Here is a 22,618-nt window from a genome sequence, read left to right on the forward strand (position 1 = left end):
TCTTTGTGTCATCCTTTTTAATCCTTATCATGGGAGGGTTGCATACCATGTGGAGGACAGTACCGTGTTGTGTCCACGTAGGGCTTCAGAATCCTTGCTCTGGGTTCCAGAGGGTTTAATCGGTGCCTGGGTGGCTCAATTGGTTAAGCGTCCGATTTCAGCTCAGGTCATGATCTCATGATTCATGAGTTCGAGCCCTGCGTCAGGCTCTCTCCTGACAGCCTGGAACCTGCTTCGGAGTCTGTGTCTCCCCCTCTCTCTGTCCTTCTCCCCCTGGTGCTCTGTCTCTCTCTCTCTCAAAAATTAATAAACATTAAAAAAGTAGTTGGATGCTCAACCAACTGAGCCACCCAAGTGCCCTTCACTTTCCATTTTAAGTTGGAAGAGCAGTGGCGGAAAGAGCAACACTTGGGAGTCGGGTGCCCCAGGGTTCAAGTCATCAAGTCAGTATGGCTTTTCGTTATTTGTCCAGCTTGTCAGTCTCAGTTCCCTTTTGTTGAATTAGGGTGTGTGAGGACAGTGCCTAAGATACTTTGTGGCCCAAAGTAAATTCCCAGTAAATCTTACTTTCTCTACCTTGCCCTGTCTTCCTTGAAGAAAATGACAGCAAAAGAGAAGTGTAAAGCAGTTTTGAACCATCTCTGGCGTCCTTATCTACATCAGCTCGTTCTGTGTTCACTGCCTTGCTCTGAGCACAGCTTTAAAAGTCACCTCTTTCTGTGCCTCTTGTCCCTTTTCCCGACCTTCCATGCTTTAGTGCCCTTCCTTTGCTTTACTGCCCTGTTTTCATCTTTGGTGCATCTGTCCCCGTGAGTTTACTGTGTACATAATTTTATTTAGAACTCTCTCCTGTCCTGTCTTTTTGGGGAAAACCTGTATTTCAAGAATTTCGATTTGAAATGAATTTATCTGTTTCTCTCCTTCAGTAGTTCCCAGGAGCTGTCTTGACTGTAATACTTAGTTACGTGCCTTACCTGCCAGCCTCTATGATGTTCGCTTTACGGTTTAGTCTTAAGCATTTTTCGCTGTTCCTCTTAACGTTGAAGTTCCAAGCTCGCTTAGGCTGTTTTGCAGATCTCTTTGCAAATGTGTTCTTCTCAGTACCACGTGGTGATGCTGCTGGCCCTTGTCCTGTGTGCCAATGCCTGCAGGTATCTGGGCTGTTCAGTTTGTGAAGTGTTTTTCTCTTCCTTCTCTTTTAATCCCACTTTTGGTAGTTGATTCATTCCTGCTCCTCTACAGGATGTGGAACTGGAAGCTGTTTGTAAGTTATTAGTAGGTCTAGTAGAAGACTCCCTGAGAATGGCAATGAAAATTTGCTCGGGTTTCTCGGTTACCCGTGACAGTGGTTGGCTGTTTGTAAGAAGCCTTTTGGGAATGTTTTATGGCCTCCTACCTCGCATCTTGTGCTGTCAGTTTAAAAAAACCTACTTATCAGTAGATTTGTTAGTTAATCTGGTCGGCCAGTGCCATGCTTCCTTGCAAGTTGGCTATTTGTCTCCTTTCCAAAAAATGGAATTGCCGCATACAGTTCATTTTTGTTTGATGTGAAAACTGAAACTAATGTAAGGATTTATTTACCTGGCCACAGGGCATTTTTCAATCAAAAGGCAAGAAGGGTACAGTTTTAATGAATCATAAAATTTATCTGTTCGAGACATGCATTTTTCCTACTCTGTAAATATTCAGTTAAATGCCATTTAGTTAAAATTTAATTATGTAGGAACTTGTTGCCATGGATTGAATTGAACTTCAGAATGCTGGAAACAATATTGTAAGTTAATATAGAAAGGTTACAATGATTTATTATATTGTAGGAAATATTTTGGGGATAGAGCAGGTTGTACATGGGATGAAACTCAGAAAGTCTAGGTTTGAATTCATGCACCTTCTAGCTCTCTTGGGCTACATAGTCATTCTCTGTGGAATGGTAATGGTTACAAAATACCTTTTTTTTTTTTTTTTTAAAGTTTGGTGGTTTGTAGTTTATCCCTGACCTTCATGCTGGGTTCCTTGTCCCTGGTGCTTCTCCTGTGTGCAGTGTTACTCTACCTGCAAATACCTCTCAGGCCCCCATCCCCCTGATGTACACACTTCTTTTTTTATTATTTAATTTTTTTTCTGGTATCCTTTAATATATTGTCCATTCCAGCATATGTAGTGACTTGATCTTTTTGCTTTTCCGTTTTCTCACCTAGTTCTTATATTTGGTTATATTTCCTGATTTGAATCCTATTTTATATAGCAATAGAATTTAACAATGTGGGAAAGGCTGTTGGCAGAGAGACAATTTCATAAAACCTTCCACGGACCCAGGCGAGTGGAAGCCAGCACTGGAGGTTCTTTACCTCCTGTCTTGCATGAAAACATTCCTGCTTGTTTCCCCTCTGTTGATCCATAACATTAGACTTCGCTTTTCTTAGTTAAGAGTATTCTTAGTTAAGAGTATTTCTTTTGGGGCAAATGATAACATCTGCAATCTTTATCATCTTTTCTACTTTTTAACATTTTTTTTAAAAAATGTTTATTTTTGAGAGAAAGAGTGAGAGAGAATGAGCAGGGGAAGGGCAGAGTGGGGTGGGCAGAGGATCTGAAGCAGACAGCAGGGAGCCCAACCGAAGCAGGGTTCCTGAGAACCCCACACCGAGAAATCATGAACTCAGCTGAAGTCGGACGCTTAATCCACTGAGCCACCCAGGGCCCCTACGGTTTAACATTTAAAAACAATCTGTTTCAGGGACGCCTGCGTGGCTCAGTCCATTGAGCGTCCAACTTCAGCTCAGGTCATGATCTCGCGGTTCGTGAGTTTGAGCCCCGCATTGGGCTCTGTGCTGACAGCTCAGAGCCTGGAGCCTGCTTCAGCTTCTGTGTCTCCCTCTCTCTCTGCCCCTCCCCAGCTCATGCTCTGTCTCTCTCTGTCTCAAAAATAAATAAAACATTAAAACAAAAACAAAAACCCAATCTGTTTCAGTGTAATTTCTGGTTAATCTTCCTTTTCCTAAAACATGAATGTACAGAACACAAAAGGGATAATTTAAGATTTGAGGATTACTTTGTTGATATGTAATCGACCTTTTTAATAAATGATATTTACTGTAGTTATCTCACCTCAAAAGTCATTTCATTTACTAGAAAATGAGAATTCTGAAAAATGAAAGAAAGAAAATTAAAATCACTTTATTCTAACATCCAGAGATGACTGCAGATAAAATGTTGGCATAATTCCCTCTAGTCTCCATTCAACATTATGTATTCAATTGTATGTAATTTTACAATTCATTTTTATAATTACATATTAATTAGCAAAAGTTTATATTTCATTTTTATAATTTTAAATTTTATATGTAATTATATATTAGCTAAAGCTTATACATAAACTATAATTCACATTATATAGCACTATTGGAATATTCTAGTAACTTTTAGGGCACAACCTTGACCAAAAAAAAAAAAAAAAGAAAACAAATTAATTATCTAAAAAACTAAAATAGATAATTTCTAATTATGAACTACATTATAAAAATGTAAATATTAGAAAAATACATCATGACAAATAGGAGTCCTGCAATTCCTCCAGTCCCCACTGTTAACAGTATGTTTTCAAACAACCTGTGATTAGATTTCTGAATTGTTTGTTCATCTTTGATAAAATTTGTGAAGGGTATGGATGTTCTTTGCTTACAGGCTTGGTCAAATTAGGCAGTGAACCAGAATGTGTTTTTGCAAAATAACATCTCAATATTTTTCTCCATGCTTTAGGTATGTGTTCTTTTTGGATCCATGCAATCTGGACTTGATAAACCGGAAGATCAAGTCCGTAGCGCTGTGTGTAGCAGCATGTCCACGACAAGAACTGAAAACCCTGAGTGATGTTCAGAAGTTTGCAGAGATAAATGGTGAGGCATGAGGCCATCCAAGTCCTCACCCCGGTCACTTACTCCCACCATGACATACTGTATGTTTGCATTCCAGTATAAATTTGTGCCGGTGTTAAATAAATCACCAAGGAACCTCAAAACGAAAAAGGGAATTGAAAGTCCTCCTGGACTTCCTTGATAAAAAAGATTATAGTCACCTGGGGAGCTTGTTAAAACTCCAGATTCCTAGGCTCCCCCCAGGGAAATTCTGACTGAATAGGTCTTTGGATTCTGGAAACTTGTATTTTTTTACAAATGTCTCATGTGATTTTGATGTAGCCTGTTTGAACATTTGGGAATGACTAGACTACTTTTTGTGAAATTGGTCTTTTTTTCTTTTTCTCTTCCTAAATACGAATTAAAAATTTTTTGATTAGTGTATTTTATTTTTGTCCCTGGATAACAATGTAATATATGTCTGTTACAGGAAATTTGGAAAATTCAGGGAAAAGAAAATGAATACCAAAAGTCCACCATCTTTCAATTGTGTTGGTGTGTTTTGCTTTTTTTAATTTAATATTATCTCATAACCATTTTTCTAAGAGTAAAGTTTTGAGAAACTTTGAGGTTAAACATATGGGAATTAGCTGAGAAAACAAGCATAGTCAATTTTCTAACCTAACTCCGCTCCCTTGGGTTTCTGATTTCCAGGTACTATCCTCAGTTCCCTCTGACTCGCCTCAGTTCTCTTCAGAGAATGTTATTTATAACCTCTCTTCCTGGAGGGCCACAAACTGATAGCCTGTGTTTGTGAACTTCCATGGGGTTTCATGTTTGCTCTCTGTGTGTTGGAGTCCTCGGAGCTGCCTTGGCCTCACCCGGTTTACAGGCTGGTTCTGGTTCCTTGGAACAACGGCTGACTCAGCATCCACCTGGTGTCACTTCTAGCTGGGCAGAGAGATAGCCTGGGAATGCAGCTACACACACACCCCTAAGCAGCTTCAGAGTCTTCCTGAGGGGGTTGCTGGCCTTTTGAGGGCAGAAGGACTGCCGCCTTCTAGACTGGCAGTGTTCCTGTCACTACTGCTCCAGGCCTCAGTGTAAGGTAGTAGGAAGCACGTGAGATTAATATGACTCTGGATTCTACTTCTGCTGCTGTCGTTAACTGGTTCTGTAATGAGGGACAGAGAGCTTAGCCTCTCTGAACCCATATTTCCTCATCTGAAAAAAGTGGATTAAAAACAACGCCCCCATCATAGGATTGTTGTGAGGATTTGATGAGATGATGCACAAATGATTGGCACTTGGTGGGCACTAAATAAAGAGGTACCAGCGACTCTTCAAGATCTCATTTATTCCCACATGATAGCCTCACACAGACTGATTGGCTGAGTCTAATACTAGAACTGTCGGCCCTATCATTATCAAGTTTCTTAGGGAGAAATGAGTTATCCCTTACGGGTTTTTCTGAAATCTTAGGCAAGGTGAGCATACATGGTGCACTTTGGGAGGTGGTGGTGTTGAGTTGGCTTTGGAGTATAGGCCCTGGAACCAGATTATCTGGGTTCAAATGTTGGTCCTACCACTTACTAGGCAAGTTACGTGATCTCTGGTTGCCTCAGTTTCCCCATTTGTGAAGGAGATAATATTTGTACTAAAGCTGCCTCACAGGGTTGTTATAAGGACCTCAGACATGAAAAATGCTTAGAATAGTGTGTGGCAAATGGTAAATTGCCAAAAAAAAAAAAAAATAATAAGTATTGGTTACTGCTGTTATATTATTACTATTAATGTTATTATTCCCCCAATGGAAGGTAATAATCTTTCTGCCTCTAGTCTCTCTCTGCTTCTAGCCCCTGACATACTGCTGCCATATTAACATTGATAGAGCTTTAGTCATGTTAATCCCTTACTCAGAAGCCATCAGAGGTCACAAAATAAAATAAAACGTTATATATCTTACCTTGGCACTCAAAGCTATAATCTAGTGTCAAACTATCTTCTAACACATTTTCTTGAACCCACTGGGTGTGAGTCTTGGTCCCTCGAACCTGACATGTCAGCTGGAGGGCCAGAAGAGAGTTAGTTCCTTGTCGACCGTATTGCCTGCTGTGATGATCCACTGGGGAGAAATGCCCCATGCAGCCTTGCTGGTATGTTTATTTCCAGGTCATTATCCTTCTAAGTGATTATGATACTGAATACGGCCTATTAAGGCCAGTTTATAAGACCTTTCTGGTGAGTTTTGCAGCTTTGTTTTTTTCACAGTCTTACACAAAGCAGGTGTTCAAGAGTATTAATGAATAAATATTATTCCAGAAAACAGACTTCTTAAATTGGTGCCTAACTACACAGGCACCCTTAGGCTTTTCAGGCAGCTGTTTGCAAAATAAGTCAATGTGTTAGGCATAAAAAAAAGTATTAATAATGGCAGCATCAAGAAACACAGCAGTGGAGGATAGAGAAGATAAATATTTAAAAGGGAATAGAAAACTATGAAATTATAATAGAGAAGAGAGCCTTTGGTGGTGGGATATAAGTACCTTTATTTTAATAGTAACCCTAGGTTGAAAATTTTTAATTTCCTAAAAAAAATATCTGGATTATTCTTTGGATTGGTGACTTAAAACTGGGCCTGGTAAGGGGTGCCTGGGTGGCTCAGTCAGTTAAGCGTCTGACTTTGGCTCAGGTCATGATCTCATGGTTCGTGAGTTCGAGCCGTGCATCGGGCTCTGTGCTGACAGCTTGGACCCTAGAGCCTGCTTCGAATTCTGTATCTCCCTCCCTCTGCCTCTCTCCTGCTCACACTTTGTTTCTCTCTCAAAAATAAACATTAAAAAACGTTAAAAACAAAACAAAACAAAACTGGACCTGGTAAGATTTAATTCCAGTGTTACTATATCTGAGAGAATTCTTTGTCTTTTTGCATTATCTTTTTTCCCCTTCTTTGTCTTTCCATCATTTGAGGTGCACATTGATTCGGAAGGAGCAGATGGTTTTTATAATTATTTGTATCCACACGTTGTTAACAGCTACATTTCTGTTAGAAAATGCACAGGCCCTTTGACCTCACTTATACACATCAGAGAGGAATATCTTCAAGAGCTAATTTAGGTTTAAGTGGGGAATTTCCAAATCTGTAAGAGGGAATTGCTCAAAATCCACGACAGAGTCTGCATGTAAGAACAAACTCCAAAGCTCTTAGAAGTAAACATAGGGGAAACCTTCCTGACGTTATACTGGCAATAATTTCTTGGATATGAACCAAAAGCTCGGTCAACAAAAGAAACAACATAGGTAGACTGGACTACATCAAAATAGAAAACTTCTGTGCATCCAAGGACACAGCAGCGTGAAAAGGTAATCCATAGAGTAGGAGAAAAGATTTGTAATTCATTTATTTGATAAAGGGTTAATACTCAAAATATATAAAGAATTCCTACATCTCAACAAGAAAGAAAGAAAGAAACAGACAAATAAACAACCCAATTAAAAAATGGCCAAAGGACTTGAATAGACATTTCTTCAAAGAAGATATATGATGGGCCAATAATAAGGACATGAAAAGATGCTCAACATGCTAATTGTATGGGAAATGCAAATGAAAACCATAGTGAGATACCACCTTACACCCATTAGGACAGCTTCTATTGAGAAAAAATCACAAACACCACAAAACAGAAAATAACAGATGTTTGTGAGAGTACAGAGGAACTAGAATCTTTGTGCATTGTTGGTAGAAATATAGAATTGTATGTCTGCGATGGAAAAGAGTTTGAAGTTTCCTTAAAAAATTAAATATAGAATTAACACAGAGGATTTTTAGGGCGGTGAAAATACTTTGTATGATACTATAATAATGGATTTATGTCACTATATATTTGTCCATGTCCATAGGACATACACTAAGAGTGAACCCTTACGTAAACTATGGACTTTGAGTGATCATGATATGTCAATGTGTAGGTTCATCAGTTATATCAAATGTACCACTCTCGTGGGGGATGTTATAATGGAGGAGGCTGTGCATGCGTGGAGGCAGGGAGTATGTGGAAAACCATTGTACCTTCCTCTCAATTTTGCTGTGAACCTGCTTTAAAAAATAGTCGTTTAGAAAATAGATTATCATGACTCAAAAATCCCGCTTTTAGGTGTATATCCAAAAGAACTGACAACAGGATTTCAGAGAGATATTTGCACACTCATATTCATTGTGGCATTATTCATAATAGCCAAGAGAGGGAAGCAACCTAAATGTCCACTGATGGATGAATCGCTAGAGAAAATGTGGTATGTACATACAATGGGATGTTAGCCTTAAAAAGTAAGGAAATCCTGTCATATGCTACAACATGGATGAACCTTGAAGTTGTTAGTCTAGATGCAATAAGCCAGTAACAGACAGATAGGGCGATGGTTTTCTCTGGCTATAGAATTTCAGTTTTGCAAGATGAAAAAATTCTACAGATCTGTTGGATAACAGTGTATCCAGCGTATAGCTAATATGACTATACACTGAAAAAATGGTTAAGATGGTCAATGTCATATTACGTGTTTTACCACAGTTTTTTTTAAAAAGGAAGGCTATTCTGATACATGCTACAATATGGATGAACCTTAAGACATTGTTAAGGGAAATAAGTCAGTCACAAAAGGACAAATACAGTATGATTCCACTTATATGAAGTACTTAGAGTAGTCAGATTCATAGAGACAGAATAGAATGGTAGTTGCCAGGGGCTACAGGGTGAGAGGAATGGGGAGTTACTGTTTTTTGAGGAAAGAGTATGAATTTTGCAAGATGGAGAGTTCTGGAGATAGACAGTGGTAATGATTGGACAACAATGTGAATCTACTTAATGCTACCGAAGTGTATACTGAAATAGTGTTAAGGTAGTAATTTTTTTTTATTATGTGTATTTTACCATAATTAAAAAGATGAAAGAGAAAAATCCTGTTTGGGGTAGTAACTTTTTTTTTTCTAATTTTTTTAATGTTTATTTTTGAGAAAGAGGGACAGACAGCATGAATGGGAAGGCGCAGAGAGAGAGAGGGGAAATAGAATCTGAAGCAGGCTTCAGGCTCTGAGCTGTCAGCACAGAGCCCAATGCGGGGCTCGGACCCATGGATTGTGAGAACATGACCTGAGCTGAAGTTGGGTGCTTAACCCACCCAGGCGCCCCTGGGGTAGTAACTTTTTAAATGATAATTTTAAACCTTATTTGAAAACATAAGGTAGGGGCACCTGGGTGGCTCAGTGGGTTAAGCGCCCAACTCTTGATTTCAGCTCAGGTCACAATCTCATGTTTGTGGGTTTGAGCCCCACATCAGGCTTCATGCTGACAGCACAGAGCCTGCTTGGGATTCTCTCTCTTCCTCTCTCTTTGCCCCTCCTCCACTTGCGTGTGTGTGCACTCCCTCTCTCAATAAATAAACTTAAAAAAACTGTAAGGTAAAATAACACTTTTCTTACCAGACAGGAAGATAATACAAATCATTTTCAAAGAGTTTTAAGTTTCCATGACAACATTTGAGAGTGCTTTTTTAGTATTTACAACTATCCATTTGTATGAACTTTTATTACCTTTCCAAATTATTTAAAATCTTTTAAGGGAAAGCTAACTTAGGTTCCTAGAATAATGTTTGTAAGAAATGTATTTATTAGGAAACAAAATATTGCCTTAACTCTTTCTGGTAGACAAGAAAGAGGAGTTGTTTTCTTGGACCCTGAAGTTTGTAGAGTGCCTCTGTGGCATATGTCTGACCAGCACAGAAAATTTAGAAGAAGTAGCCGGACACTCGATTGGTTGTGTGGAGATGCTGCCATAGTACAAAGAGCTGTAAGAGGCGAGCAGAAGAATTTAGATAAACGTAAAAGTCGAAGTTCTGGTATGTGAGTTGTGTGGTAGGTGTGCAAGTGTACAATTTGTTAGTTTGGTTTGTAGTTTTTATATGATACAAATATAAATATGATGCTAGAGAATAAATTAAAAATTGCTTTTGAAAAAGTAAAATTGACAGGGTGCCTGGGTGGCTCACTTGGTTAAGTGTCCCACTTCAGCTTGGGTCATGATCTCGCAGCCTGTGGGTTCGAGCCCCCGGTCAGGCTCTGTGCTGACAGCTCAGAGCCTGGAGCCTGCTTCGGAATCTGTGTCTCCCTCTCTCCCCTTCCCCTCAAAAGGAAATAAACATTTAAAAAATTTAGAAACTAAAAAAGCATTAAAATTGGCAAGTATCACAAGGACTCTGTACTAAGCGTCTTTGGTTCTTTATCATCTTCTGGCAGTAGTGTGCATGATTTTCCTGTGGGGCAGGATCATGCTCTTCCTTTCTGAATATCCAGGCCCTACCTCACATAGGAGCTCTTCATATTTTTTGAAAGAAGGATGGATTGGGCTGCTCTCTTCCTCCCTATTGACACTTACTAATTTCTCATTCTCTCAGCACACTGTATCCTTTGCTCGCTTCTGAATCTCTGTCCTTTGCCACCAGCGGGTAAATTGTTTAGCTTCATTCTAACCAGAATTGACGTGAACCTTTGTTTATCTTCTTATTCATCTCTCAATAATCCATCTTATTCATTCACTTGTCTTTCCTAACCATACTATCCACCTGAATATTCATAACCTTTTCTTTTCTTGAGCCCTTTTGTTTTTCCTCTTTCCTAACCTTGTACCCTCCAGAGAAGACTGCAAACATCTGGTGAGAGCTTATACCTGAGTTATTCTCAGCAGAGCATGAATTCCGTCTCTCATTTTACTTCCCTCCAGTTTCTGGTGAACAGGTTTCCTTCTTACTTACTTACTTACTTACTTTATTTTTATTATTATTATTATTATTTTGAAAACTCGAATAATGTATACAATGCCCCTCCCTCTGAAGCCAACTTCACCTTTATATGAGATTTTCATCTGAACCCAGCCTGGCCATGTGAGGCAGTGAAGGAAGTGGGGAGAGGGAGGTCATGCCTGCTTGGACAGTCCCTTCCCTTCCTCTCTCCCCACTCTGAGTCTGGCCCATAGTTCATCCCTTGCTTTTCTCCACTGTCCCTGTTGTTCAGATCAATCAGGCTTGAGCCCTGCATTGTTTCATCATACCATTCATTGATACCCATTTTGTGCCATGCACAGAGCCAGATGCTTTGCAGGTCATTTTATTCTTTCCACTTGCAATCTAAAGTCTAAATAGCAGTTTAGAAATGAGAACAACCTGTAAGTTGTGGGCCCACTGCATGGTCTCAGTGGGTGCTAATATTTTACATGGAATAACTTATTATCTTTTACATTACTCTTATCAAACTTTTATAATATCTAATTTGTTTTCCCTAACACAGTAGTAAAATGGCAGAAATCTTATCTTCCTTGTTTGTGTCCCTTTTATAGCATGTGAGAAATCACTCCCATTAGTGAGTGCTTCTTCAGTGTACCGTATTTTGTAGGAAGTCTGAGAGGTTTATGACCTACCGTTCACACCGTGTTAATGTTTTGAGTAGAGCCACGAAGTGGGTGTTTTCTCAGTGATCATTGTTCTGTCTTTGAAAACCTCAAAGATTATGTGATGCATCAGATAAAATTCGTGAATATAAATAAGCCTTTGGTTATCATTATCTGGGTGTTACATTTAAAGTTAGTATCAATAGGGGTGCCTGGGTGGCTCAGTCAGTTAAGCGTCCTTCGGCTCAGGTCATGATCTCACGGTTCATGGGTTCAAGCCCCGTGTTGTGTTCTGTGATGACAGCTCAGAGCCTAGAGCCTGCTTCAGATTCTGTGTCTCCCTGTCCCTCTGCCCCTTCCTCACTCACTCTCTGTCTCTCTTTCTCTCTCAAAAATAAATAAATATTAAAAAAAATTTTTTTAAATAAATAAAGCTAATATCAATAGATGATCAGTATATTACCCTCTTTCTTACCAGTCCGTAACAATACAGCTTAAACCACAGAGTATTGATTCTTTTTCTTATAGTGAATCAAAAGATTGGACTTGATATCATTTATAAATAAAGAAAATGATCAACCCTAGCAACTGATTTAATTGCTTCCAAGTTCAGAAACCAGCAAGGGAAAAAAAAAAAAAATCCTTACATTTGATAGTGTAATTTTAAGTAATTCCTTCATTCAACAATTAAATGGGGCGCCTGGGTGGCTCAGTCGGTTAGGCGGCTGACTTCGGCTCAGGTCATGATCTCGCGGTCTGTGAGTTCAAGCCCCGCGTCGGGCTCTGTGCTGACAGCTCAGAGCCTGGAGCCTGTTTCAGATTCTGTGTCTCCCTCTCTCTGACCCTCCCCCGTTCATGCTCTGTCTCTGTCTCAAAAATAAATAAATGTTAAAAAATAAAATAAAATAAAATAAAATAAAATAAACAATTAACGCCCATCAAGTGTGTGGCTCAGAAACAAAGACAAGGTATGGTCCCCTTGTTTAGGCAGCTTGCATAATAGAAGACAAACTTTTCATTGTCCTCCACAATACCTAGAAGTCTTGCACATAGATTTCCAAAGTTAATTCACTTAGCAAATATTTATTGTGTGCGTAGTATGTGCCAATAGGAGTTGACAGATAATGTCACACCACCAGCTGGTTAATGGGGGCTTCTTGGGAATTTCAAATACATCCATACTTTTTACTGGTTACTGAAAATGGCATTCTTCCTGCATATATATATGTATCTATATCTCTCTATCTCTCTATATATACACACATACATGTACATATATATGCTTTCCTAGTTAGAGAGAAAGGGGTTAAATTCATTGGACCTCATATAGCTATGTAATTTGTTTTTCATAATAAAAACTGTTCTGCATTGGGAGATTTTTATTAATTACAATTTTCTAAAGTATGTTTTCTCTTAATTTAGTATATCCTACAAATGATACTGTGGTAACAAGTCAAGCAAAATTTTATTTTATTTATGTTTTGTTTAACAGAATTTTTTTAATGTTTATTTATTTTGAGAGAGAGAAAGAGAGGGCTGGGGGGGGTGGCGGGGAGAGGCAAAGAAAGAGGGAGAGAGAAAATCCCAAGCAGGCTCTGTCTGCACTGCCAGCCCCGAGCCTGATGTGGGGCTCGACCTTACCAACCATGAGATCATGACCTGAGCCCAAAACCACGAGTTGGACACTTAACTGGCTGAGCCACCCAGGTGCCCTGCAAATCAAGCAGAATTTTACAGCAAGAGTTAGCCTCCAACTTACCAACCCCATTTTGTATTTTTGTTTCAAATTGGTGTTTTAGACCAGTAGTTCCCAACTAAGGGTATTATTGCCACTGTATGCAACTCCCCCCCCCCCCCCTCCACCCAGCTTTCTACTCCCCACACTTAGCAGTGTTAGGAGACATTTTTGGTTGTCACAACTGAGTGAAGGGTTGCGGGGTGGAGGGAGGGTCCTGGAATCTTGTGGCTAGAGACCAAAGATACTGCTAAAAATCCTGCAATGCACAGGACAGCCCCTACAACCAAGAATTGCCCAGCTCAAAATACCAGGGTTGAGAAGTCCTGTTTTATATAGTATAATTTATAGTGAATAGTGAAAAGCAAATAAACATTATATATAACACATAACACCAAAATAAGAGATTAAAAATAGTTATTTCATATTTTTTTTCAATCAGGATGTCTGTTGTATGGCTTTTGACGTACTGCCTATGTGCCAGGAGAGAGGGGTCCCACATATTTTGAAGACATAAGGTCCCAGTTCTCAAAAGAGTGTACTTTCTAAAAGTAGAGATGATATGTAAGCTAAAAAATTGCAAAATAATATGCAAAGTTTTATAATAGAATGAAGCAGCAAGTAGATTTGGGTGCATCAGAGAAGGCTTACTGGAGGAGGTGAGGCTTGAGTAGTTTGTAGAATTCTGCTCAAACCGAACACTCAGATGGTAGTTAGGAATGGACAGCCCATGCAGAGGGAACAGCATGTGAAAAAGCCTGAGAGCTTGTTAAACAGCAAGAATTGTAGGTAGTTATGTTTTGTTTTGTTTTTAATATTTTTAATGTTTTTTTTTTATTTATTTTTGAGAGAAAGAGAGCACAAGTGAGGGAGGGACAGAGAGGGAGAGGGGGACAGAGCATCAGAAGCAGGGTCCGTACTGATCGCAGTGGGCCCAATGCGGGGCTTGAACTCATGAACCGTGAGATCATAACCTGAGCCGAAGTTGGACACTCAACCGACTGAGCCACCCAGGCGCCCCGTAAATAGTTTATTATGTTAAGATGAGGCTGGAGTTCTAGGTAGAGGCCTGCTTTAGGAGAGCTTTGAATCCAAGGAGTTGGAAATTATTCTGAGGGCAGGAATATGATACAACTAATGCCCATTTTACAAAGACCCTTCTCAAGGCTGTGTGCAGCATATAGAGGAGAAACCCTTTGGGAGAGTAGTTTGAACCAATAAGAGATTTTAAAGGCCTGAGATAGATAACTCATAGAAAGATTCAGTTGTCAGAACTTGGTTTCTTAAGTGTCTTGAAGGATATATGAAGACAATGGGTAAAGAAGAAGATATAGGATGACTTTCCATTTCAAATTCATGGGGATTTCATGGATGGTAGAGCCATTAACAAGGATGGAAAATACATGAAAGGAGGCAGAGCAGATTTGGAGAGTGGGTGATGGAAATGTCTTTTTTTCCCCAAACATGTTGTTTTCGAGGTATCTGTGGAATGTATGTTTTTTTTGCCCAGGAGCTTATTGAATATTTGTCTGATTATGATTATTAGGAATGGCGTGGAAGAAGCATTGTGGCCTAAGAGTAGAGAATTTCATTTCTAAATTTGTCAGTGATTGCTTATAAGGCCTTGGAAGTATTACTTATTTTGTTTCATCTGTAGTGTTTGGAGCATGGTGATGGAAACATCCCTCTTAAGGGAGTTCTTATAAGTGATGTTGAGCTAAAGAATAAATAATTGAATATTATAAGGCACTTGAAAAATTATAGTAGTTAAACATTCTGGGGACTATAGCAACTATTTACCAAGATAAATGTTTACATACCCAAGTTGGCGTCCTAAGATCACTCATTTTGAATAACACTGGCTGAATTGCATGGATTGTCTCTGGTGTGGTTTAGATAAGCTTTTGTTTTTGGTTTTAGACTTCATTACTCAAGTATGGTTTTCCCTGCCTTTTGCATTAGAAGAAAAACTTTGTCTTACAGTTTCTGACCAAACCTCTTTGTGCTAAATATTGTTTATACCTTCACTTAAAAAAAAAAAAAAAACCAAAAACACCTTAAAAAGTGTTCACTGAAAATGCATTAGCTAACAAACATGAAAAGAAAAACAATTGTAACATGTTTGCCATTACTGGGTTATTTTAATGTTCTTCATTGAGGCTTCTCTGTCCATCAACCTTTTGAGCAGGAAGCATTATAAAGTTTCTTCTGATTGTTACTACTAACACATTGTAAAGATCTTTTTCTTTTAATCTATTTAGTACAGGATCTATTTAGTAACTGGCCTGTGTCCCAGAATACCATCAGAGATAAGGCTATTATCCTTTCATTGAGCATTATCCTGGGAAAGTATTTATAAAATTGAACTCTGTTGCACCTGCTGACCTCCTTTTTTAAATGAAGAAAGGGTGGGGACGGAGATTATGTTCACTGAGTTCAGCAGAAGCAGTGTGTTTGACAGCACTGACACCGTGCTTTAGTTAGGGCCTTTCATATTGTGTAAATCGATTCCATCTTGGACTCTGAAAGAAAGAAGTTGACCATTCAGATCAGGAAGTTGATGATCACATTGGGTGCTCTGCGGTTATTGGCACAGTGGCTGTTTTTTTTTCATGAGCAATCCTATGGTAGGACTCCCGGATATTTCAGGATTAATCTAAAATGTTTGCTTTTCACCGCTGCCATGTTTTCTCTAAAACTGCTGTAAAGGAATCTAGTGGCATTATCTTCAAACATGAAAGACTAATTTTAGAAGAGTTAGATATTTAATATTCATGCATATTTAACATGACAAATAACATGCAAATTTAACTTAACAATAAGTCATTAAAATGGTAAAGAATGTTCAAAAACAGTTTCAAAAACTTAATTTCCTAGTGAGTCTGTCTTAAGAAGCTGAAGAAACTTAAGTGCCATGTAACTTTCAAGTGTCTCTTTAAAAAGATCTTACATTGTCCAATTACTTGAATTATCTTTATATAAAATAGATGCTACATGGTTTTATGACGTATGATATATATAGCCCACATATTTTTTTTAACTTTTTTTTTTAATGTTTGTTTGTTTTTGAGAGAGAGAGAGACAGAGGGTGAGTGAGGGAAGGGCAGAGAAAGAGGGAGACACAGGATCCGAAGTAGACTTCAGGCTCCTAGCTGTCAGCATGTCAGCAGGGAGCCCAACACGGCTTGAACTCACAAATCGGGAGATCATGACCTGAGTCAGATCTTAACCGATTGAGCCATCCAGGCGCCCCTACAGCTGACATATTTAAATACCTGGCAGGTTTATTGCTGGTTTGGGGGCAGCATTACTGAATTAAATGCAGGTTTGTGGCTTTTTAAAAATTCTTTTGGTTGACAGGATAAGGTATAAATGAAATAAAACCACTCTCAAGTTTGTTTGTTATCCCAGCAAATCTTTTTTCTGTAGTCTCTTCTAGCTCTTTCTTACATCCTCACATGATATTTCTATAATTAGTTCAATGTTAAAACCTGCCATTTTCACCTCACATTTTATTTTTTTTTATTTTTTTTTTTAAATTACAATTCTTTATTTTATACATAAGGAAGTTAAAATGCACAGATTTTATTTTTTTTTATTTTTTTTTTATTTTTTTTTTTCTTTTTTATAATATATGAAATTTATTGTCCAAATTGGTTTCCATAAAACACCCAGTGCTCATCCCAAAGGGTGCCCTCCTCAATACCCATCACCCACCCTCTCCTCCCTCCCACCCCCCATCAACCCTCAGTTTGTTCTCAGTTTTTAACAGTCTCTTATGCTTTGGCTCTCTCCCACTCTAACCTCTTTTTTTTTTTCCTTTTTTCCTCCCCCTCCCCACGGGTTCCTGTTACGTTTCTCAGGGTCCACATAAGAGTGAAACCATATGGTATCTGTCTTTCTCTGTATGGCTTATTTCACTTAGCATCACACTCTCCAGTTCCATCCACGTTGCTACAAAAGGCCATATTTCATTTTTTCTCATTGCCACGTAGTATTCCATTGTGTATATAAACCACAATTTCTTTATCCATTCATCAGTTGATGGACATTTCGGCTCTTTCCATAATTTGGCTATTGTTGAGAGTGCTGCTATGAACATTGGGGTACAAGTGCCCCTATGCATCAGTACTCCTGTATCCCTTGGGTAAATTCCCAGCAGTGCTATTGCTGGGTCATAGGGTAGGTCTATTTTTAATTTTCTGAGGAACCTCCACACTGTTTTCCAGAGCGGCTGCACCAATTTGCATTCCCACCAACAGTGCAAGAGGGTTCCCGTTTCTCCACATCCTCGCCAGCATCTATAGTCTCCTGATTTGTTCATTTTGGCCACTCTGACTGGCGTGAGGTGATACCTGAGTGTGGTTTTGATTTGTATTTCCCTGATAAGGAGCGACGCTGAACATCTTTTCATGTGCCTGTTGGCCATCCGGATGTCTTCTTTAGAGAAGTGTCTATTCATGTTTTCTGCCCATTTCTTCACTGGGTTATTTGTTTTTCGGTTGTGGAGTTTGGTGAGCTCTTTATAGATTCTGGATACTAGCCCTTTGTCCGATATGTCATTTGCAAATATCTTTTCCCATTCCGTTGGTTGCCTTTTAGTTTTGTTGGTTGTTTCCTTTGCTGTGCAGAAGCTTTTTATCTTCATAAGGTCCCAGTAATTCACTTTTGCTTTTAATTCCCTTGCCTTTGGGGATGTGTCGAGTAAGAGATTGCTACGGCTGAGGTCAGAGAGGTCTTTTCCTGCTTTCTCCTCTAAGGTTTTGATGGTTTCCTGTCTCACATTCAGGTCCTTTATCCATTTTGAGTTTATTTTTGTGAATGGTGTGAGAAAGTGGTCTAGTTTCAACCTTCTGCATGTTGCTGTCCAGTTCTCCCAGCACCATTTGTTAAAGAGGCTGTCTTTTTTCCATTGGATGTTCTTTCCTGCTTTGTCAAAGATGAGTTGACCATACGTTTGTGGGTCTAGTTCTGGGGTTTCTATTCTATTCCATTGGTCTATGTGTCTGTTTTTCTCACATTTTATTTTAAACTTTTTCCAGGGTGGTACCATGTGAAACTTCATTGTTGCTATAATATAAACACAAAGCTATTCTATTTATATTTAATAATAAAATATTTGGCCAAATTAGTAATCTGGTAGGAATTGCAATTAACAAAATATAAACAGTTTACATGATAGAGTGCAGTAGGTCCTTAGCAAGATTAGGACTAGAGCCTAGGTCTTCTCAGTTGATGGTATTTATCGTTACAATGAACCTGACAGTATTCTCGTTGCTGTATTACAAAATCAGCAGGTCAGTAAAATAATACTTATCAAAGATTGGCTGGACTGCATCCGACTTTTACATATTATTTAGATTTGTATTAGCCACACAGACCAAGAAATAGATGGCTGTTTGCATAACCAACCTAGGATTGAATTTGAGCTTGTTTTAAACTCTCTGAAAGCTGAGAATTCTTTGATCAATTTGTTCAGTTTATTTACAGTTACTACTTACTGCCTTTAAAATAAGGAAAAAGTAACGTATTGTCTGAAAACATATGTGCTGTATGCAGTCCTTTTACATACTTAGTAATGGGAAGCATAGGAAAAAGGGACGTCATGTGTAGTTGAGGCGGGGTTTGTAGTCAGAGACACCTAGGGTTCGATTCCAGCTGTCCTTCCTAGTAGCTGGGTCATCTTGGGCAAGTTATATATCTTATCTTTTAGCCTCTATTTCGTCCTCTGTAAAGGTGGTGTAATAGCCCCTGCTTAATCAAGTTAAAGTAAACACATAATTAACATATGTATGGGGCGAGAGGAGAGCCCCTCCACCTAGTGACTTTCTGAGTCCCCAGTGTGTTGGAAAGAGGGGTCCATCTCCAATCCTTCTGCAGGGATGATAAACTTGCATGGGTATAGAACCAGCCCTGGAAGTGGGCTGCTCTTGGCCTGACCCTCAGAAATGCTGGGGTGGGCCAAGATACTTGGCTTCTTCAACAGGAGAATTTTGTCATGTTTCTGTTGTTTGGTTGTTTGGAGATGTCCCTGGACATGGTTTGGTTAGTTATAATTAAAAGTTGACTCTTTAAGAAAAAAAAAAAAAAAAAAAAAAAAAAAAAAAAATATATATATATATATATATATATATATATATATATATAGCCACATATATGGCAGACACTCAAGAAAGGTAGTTCTAGTACTTACTGTTATTATTATGCTGAGTATTATTAAACTTTGTACATAAATTGCCAGAGAGAAATTAGTTTTAAATGATTGAGGACTGATGCTAAAGACCAAGTCAGATTCTTATTAATTCTAGTGTTTTAAAGTTGTATATGTTGAGTTGATATTAACATACAGAATGAAATTACAGTGAATCCATGGGAGAATTTATTTAGGCTCTGTTCTGCCAGCTAACATACAGCTTTTCTTTCAACAGGCTCAGCACTGTGTAGCTACAACCTAAAGCCTTCTGAATATACTACATCTTCAAAAGCTTCTGTTCTTTGCCCCAAACTACCAGTTCCAGCGAGGTAACTTTTATTGTATTTTGTTAACTTGTGACTTTTGTTTTTGTAGGTAGATTTTAAACTGTATGTATTATTCTGAGAGAAAAGTCACTTGATGATACCTGTTGCTTATGACCAGTACTTATTTTTACAACAAGACTTAAAAAGTAGTAGTAGAAATGACAACATGTGTTTCATATCTTAAAACACGCACAGAGACAAACAACTTTTCTCATTCTCAGATATCTTAAATTTCTTTGGGGGGGGCTCACTTTTTTTTTTTTAATGCCATACATTTTAAGTGTGGAGAACTGCTGAATCATTACAAAATCTGCAGTGAAATTAGAAGCCAAGTCTCACAGTCTCCAAAGATTCTCTGAAGTTGATTCCAGTAATACTTAGTGGGATTATTTTTTAATTTACTTTGTAAATTTAAAAAATATGCCAGATTATTCTCCATCCTTTATTTCAGGCTACATCTTTTAGGTACATTCTCTATAATAACACGCTGTTTGCCATATCTTATCCAAGGTCTTATTCAACAAATATTTATTATTAAGTACCTACTGCATATCATGGATGCACAGAAGAGACAAGAAATATTCTTTATTTGGAAGGATCTCACAGTAGTTATAAATAAAGCCAGATTTAAAATTACAGATTTTCTTTTAACAAGGAAACAAATTTGCAAGCATTGTACAATATATCCTCAGAATTAGGGGCGTAGGATTTGGAACATGTCTGATCTTGAGAACCTTAAGTGTGTATCACTAACCATGTATGACATGCGTCAACTTCACTAGGAATACTGAATTGAGACCATTTTTATTATATCTTAGTATATGACAGCAAGCTACAGGTTAACATTTTGAGACCCATCTTATGTCTGCTTTCCTTTGGCTTGCTTATGGGTGTAACTTGTGCTTTATTAACTTGAGTGAAATTTGCAATTTTCTGTTGAAAAAGTAGACAATGGAATAATATCACTTTAGTTGATTTCCAGCTCTTTTAGTCTTGTCACGTTGCTATTGAAATTAAAATGTAAAGCCTATGGAAATAAAAATAAAGGAACTGTTTTAAAAAGATAGTAAGTAGGGCCTATAAATTATGGGCTTAGACCAATTGGTAAAGAGACTCCATTCATGAACATTGAGACTATTAGGGAGGCTGTGACAGTAAAGAAAAGGAGGTCCTTTGAATAGAGTCACTGGAGAAAATTTATCAATGTAAAAACAAGAAAGGCTCTGTCCTCTTATCGACTCAACTGCTAAAAGCCTGTTTTAAATGCATACTTTGAGTGTAGAGTCACATTTTAAGGCGTAAACATGTTATGAAAGGATTACCTGAAAGCCTTGATGTGAGGATGCCCCTGTGTAATATGGGTGGGGTCAGGTAAATCCTCCTGCACCAATGACCTCTGACTCTACCATGTTGAGGACTGCCTGTTCCTGGGTATCTATCTCAGGTGTTCCATTCTTGGCTGTATATAACTCACGTATCTCACATAAGGTGTCCTAAGGACATTCACTTTGAAGATGAAACATAGTATTAGGGGCTTGGGTTTTAGACATGGACAGACTGGGCTTCTCACAAGGTCATCTACTAATGTCTCAGTAATCCAAGAAGCAATGATGACCCTATGCCATCAGAAACCTGACTGTATACTGTTTATACTTATTTATATATCCCCATGTTTCACTAATCTTAGTACCTCACAGTCTAAAAGTATCTTACCACTTTAATTTGAACTCAGCCTGTTGGAAAGTAAAAGCAAAGTAACAGTTGATAGAAGGAAGTCAGATTAGGACCTTGTAAATATCATCATTTAGCATATGACAAGCAAAGTATAAGGATCAAAAAACAAAGAATTTGTTCTAATAAAAAACTTGGGGCAATACCATGTTCCACACTTAGTAGTAGATACCAAATCTCCAAAGATAAGTAAGATCTAGTCTCTGTCCTTAAGAAACTCTGTCTTAAAAAAAAAAAAAAAAAATAGGGACTGTTTTGGTGACTTTTTTGTATACACTAAAAGACTAGCACTAGGCAAACCTGTGCTGAGGCAAGTGTCCCTCAGCATGGTTCCTATCTATTTTGTGGTCCTCTGAGGAGTGCCCTAGTGGGACAGAAAGAGCTAAACCTTAAGTCCAGATAGGCCTGGGGGTGAATTCTGTGTTACCAGTTTCTCTTTGCCAGCTCAAGCAAGTCTCTTAACCTCTCTGTGAACCAAGTTTTCTCTTATGTAAAATGGGAATGTTAACACCTCTGTCATGGAATTGTTGCAAGAATTAAATAGGCAATATGTTTTAAGCATCCATTATTTAAAAAAAAAAAAATTAGCGTTTATTTATTATTGAGAGACAGAGACAGAGCATGAGCATAGAAGGGGCAGAGAGGGAGACACAGAATCTGAAGCAGGCTCCAGGCTCTGAACTCAGTACAGGGCCCAACTCAGGGCTGGAACCCACAAACCACGAAATCATGACCTGAGCCCAAGTCAGATGCTAACGACCGAGCCACCCAGGTGCCCCTTTAAGCATCCATTATTGTGCTTGACATCTGGCTTAAGGAGTAAGTATTTCTGTCAATCTCTAGAGCCTCCCCTTTTGCCCCAACCTTCCTGGGTCCCCAGGGACCCTCTGCAACTGAAAGCAATGCCTGTTTCTTAGATAAAAGCCATTGTAAACTAATTTGCAATAAAACACTAACACCACATAATTGCCAAATGGTTACTATTCCTAATGAGCTTTCCAATTTTAAAAGCAAATGCCTGGAAAGGGCCATATTTTATCCAAATTCATAACTCTCTGTTGATGACATGCCAAGCATGGTAGCAGTAGGGAGACAAGCTAGCCCTTATGCTTAAAATGCTTAAAGGTTTAGGTATAGCTAGAGAAAATTGCAGTGGTAGAAACAGATTACATAAATTCAGTTTATTCACCATTTATTGGATACTTCTGGATGCCAGTAAGGATATTAGGTGTTGGAGAATTAATAGCATGATATGGAAATGAGAAACCAATAGCCAAGAAAAAAAGTGTTATCTGTACATATTTTAAAATGAAGAATTCAACATTAATTAGCATTTATAAATC

At 38.4% G+C, this 22,618-nt stretch overlaps 1 protein-coding gene across 3 annotated transcripts in view; it reads left to right on the forward strand.

Moving 5' to 3' along the window:
- Nucleotides 1–22,618, forward strand: part of SLC44A1 (solute carrier family 44 member 1) — a 203,964-nt gene that overhangs the window by 90,891 nt on the left and 90,455 nt on the right. For all 3 annotated transcript variants that reach the window (XM_045469463.1, XM_045469464.1, XM_045469462.1), the window contains exons 4-5: nt 3,760–3,896; nt 19,454–19,547. In XM_045469463.1, the coding sequence (XP_045325419.1) occupies nt 3,760–3,896; nt 19,454–19,547 (231 nt within the window). The remainder of the gene's footprint in view (nt 1–3,759; nt 3,897–19,453; nt 19,548–22,618) is intronic.

Source organism: Leopardus geoffroyi, chromosome D4 (assembly GCF_018350155.1).
Source record: "Leopardus geoffroyi isolate Oge1 chromosome D4, O.geoffroyi_Oge1_pat1.0, whole genome shotgun sequence".
Taxonomy (NCBI): domain Eukaryota; kingdom Metazoa; phylum Chordata; class Mammalia; order Carnivora; family Felidae; genus Leopardus; species Leopardus geoffroyi.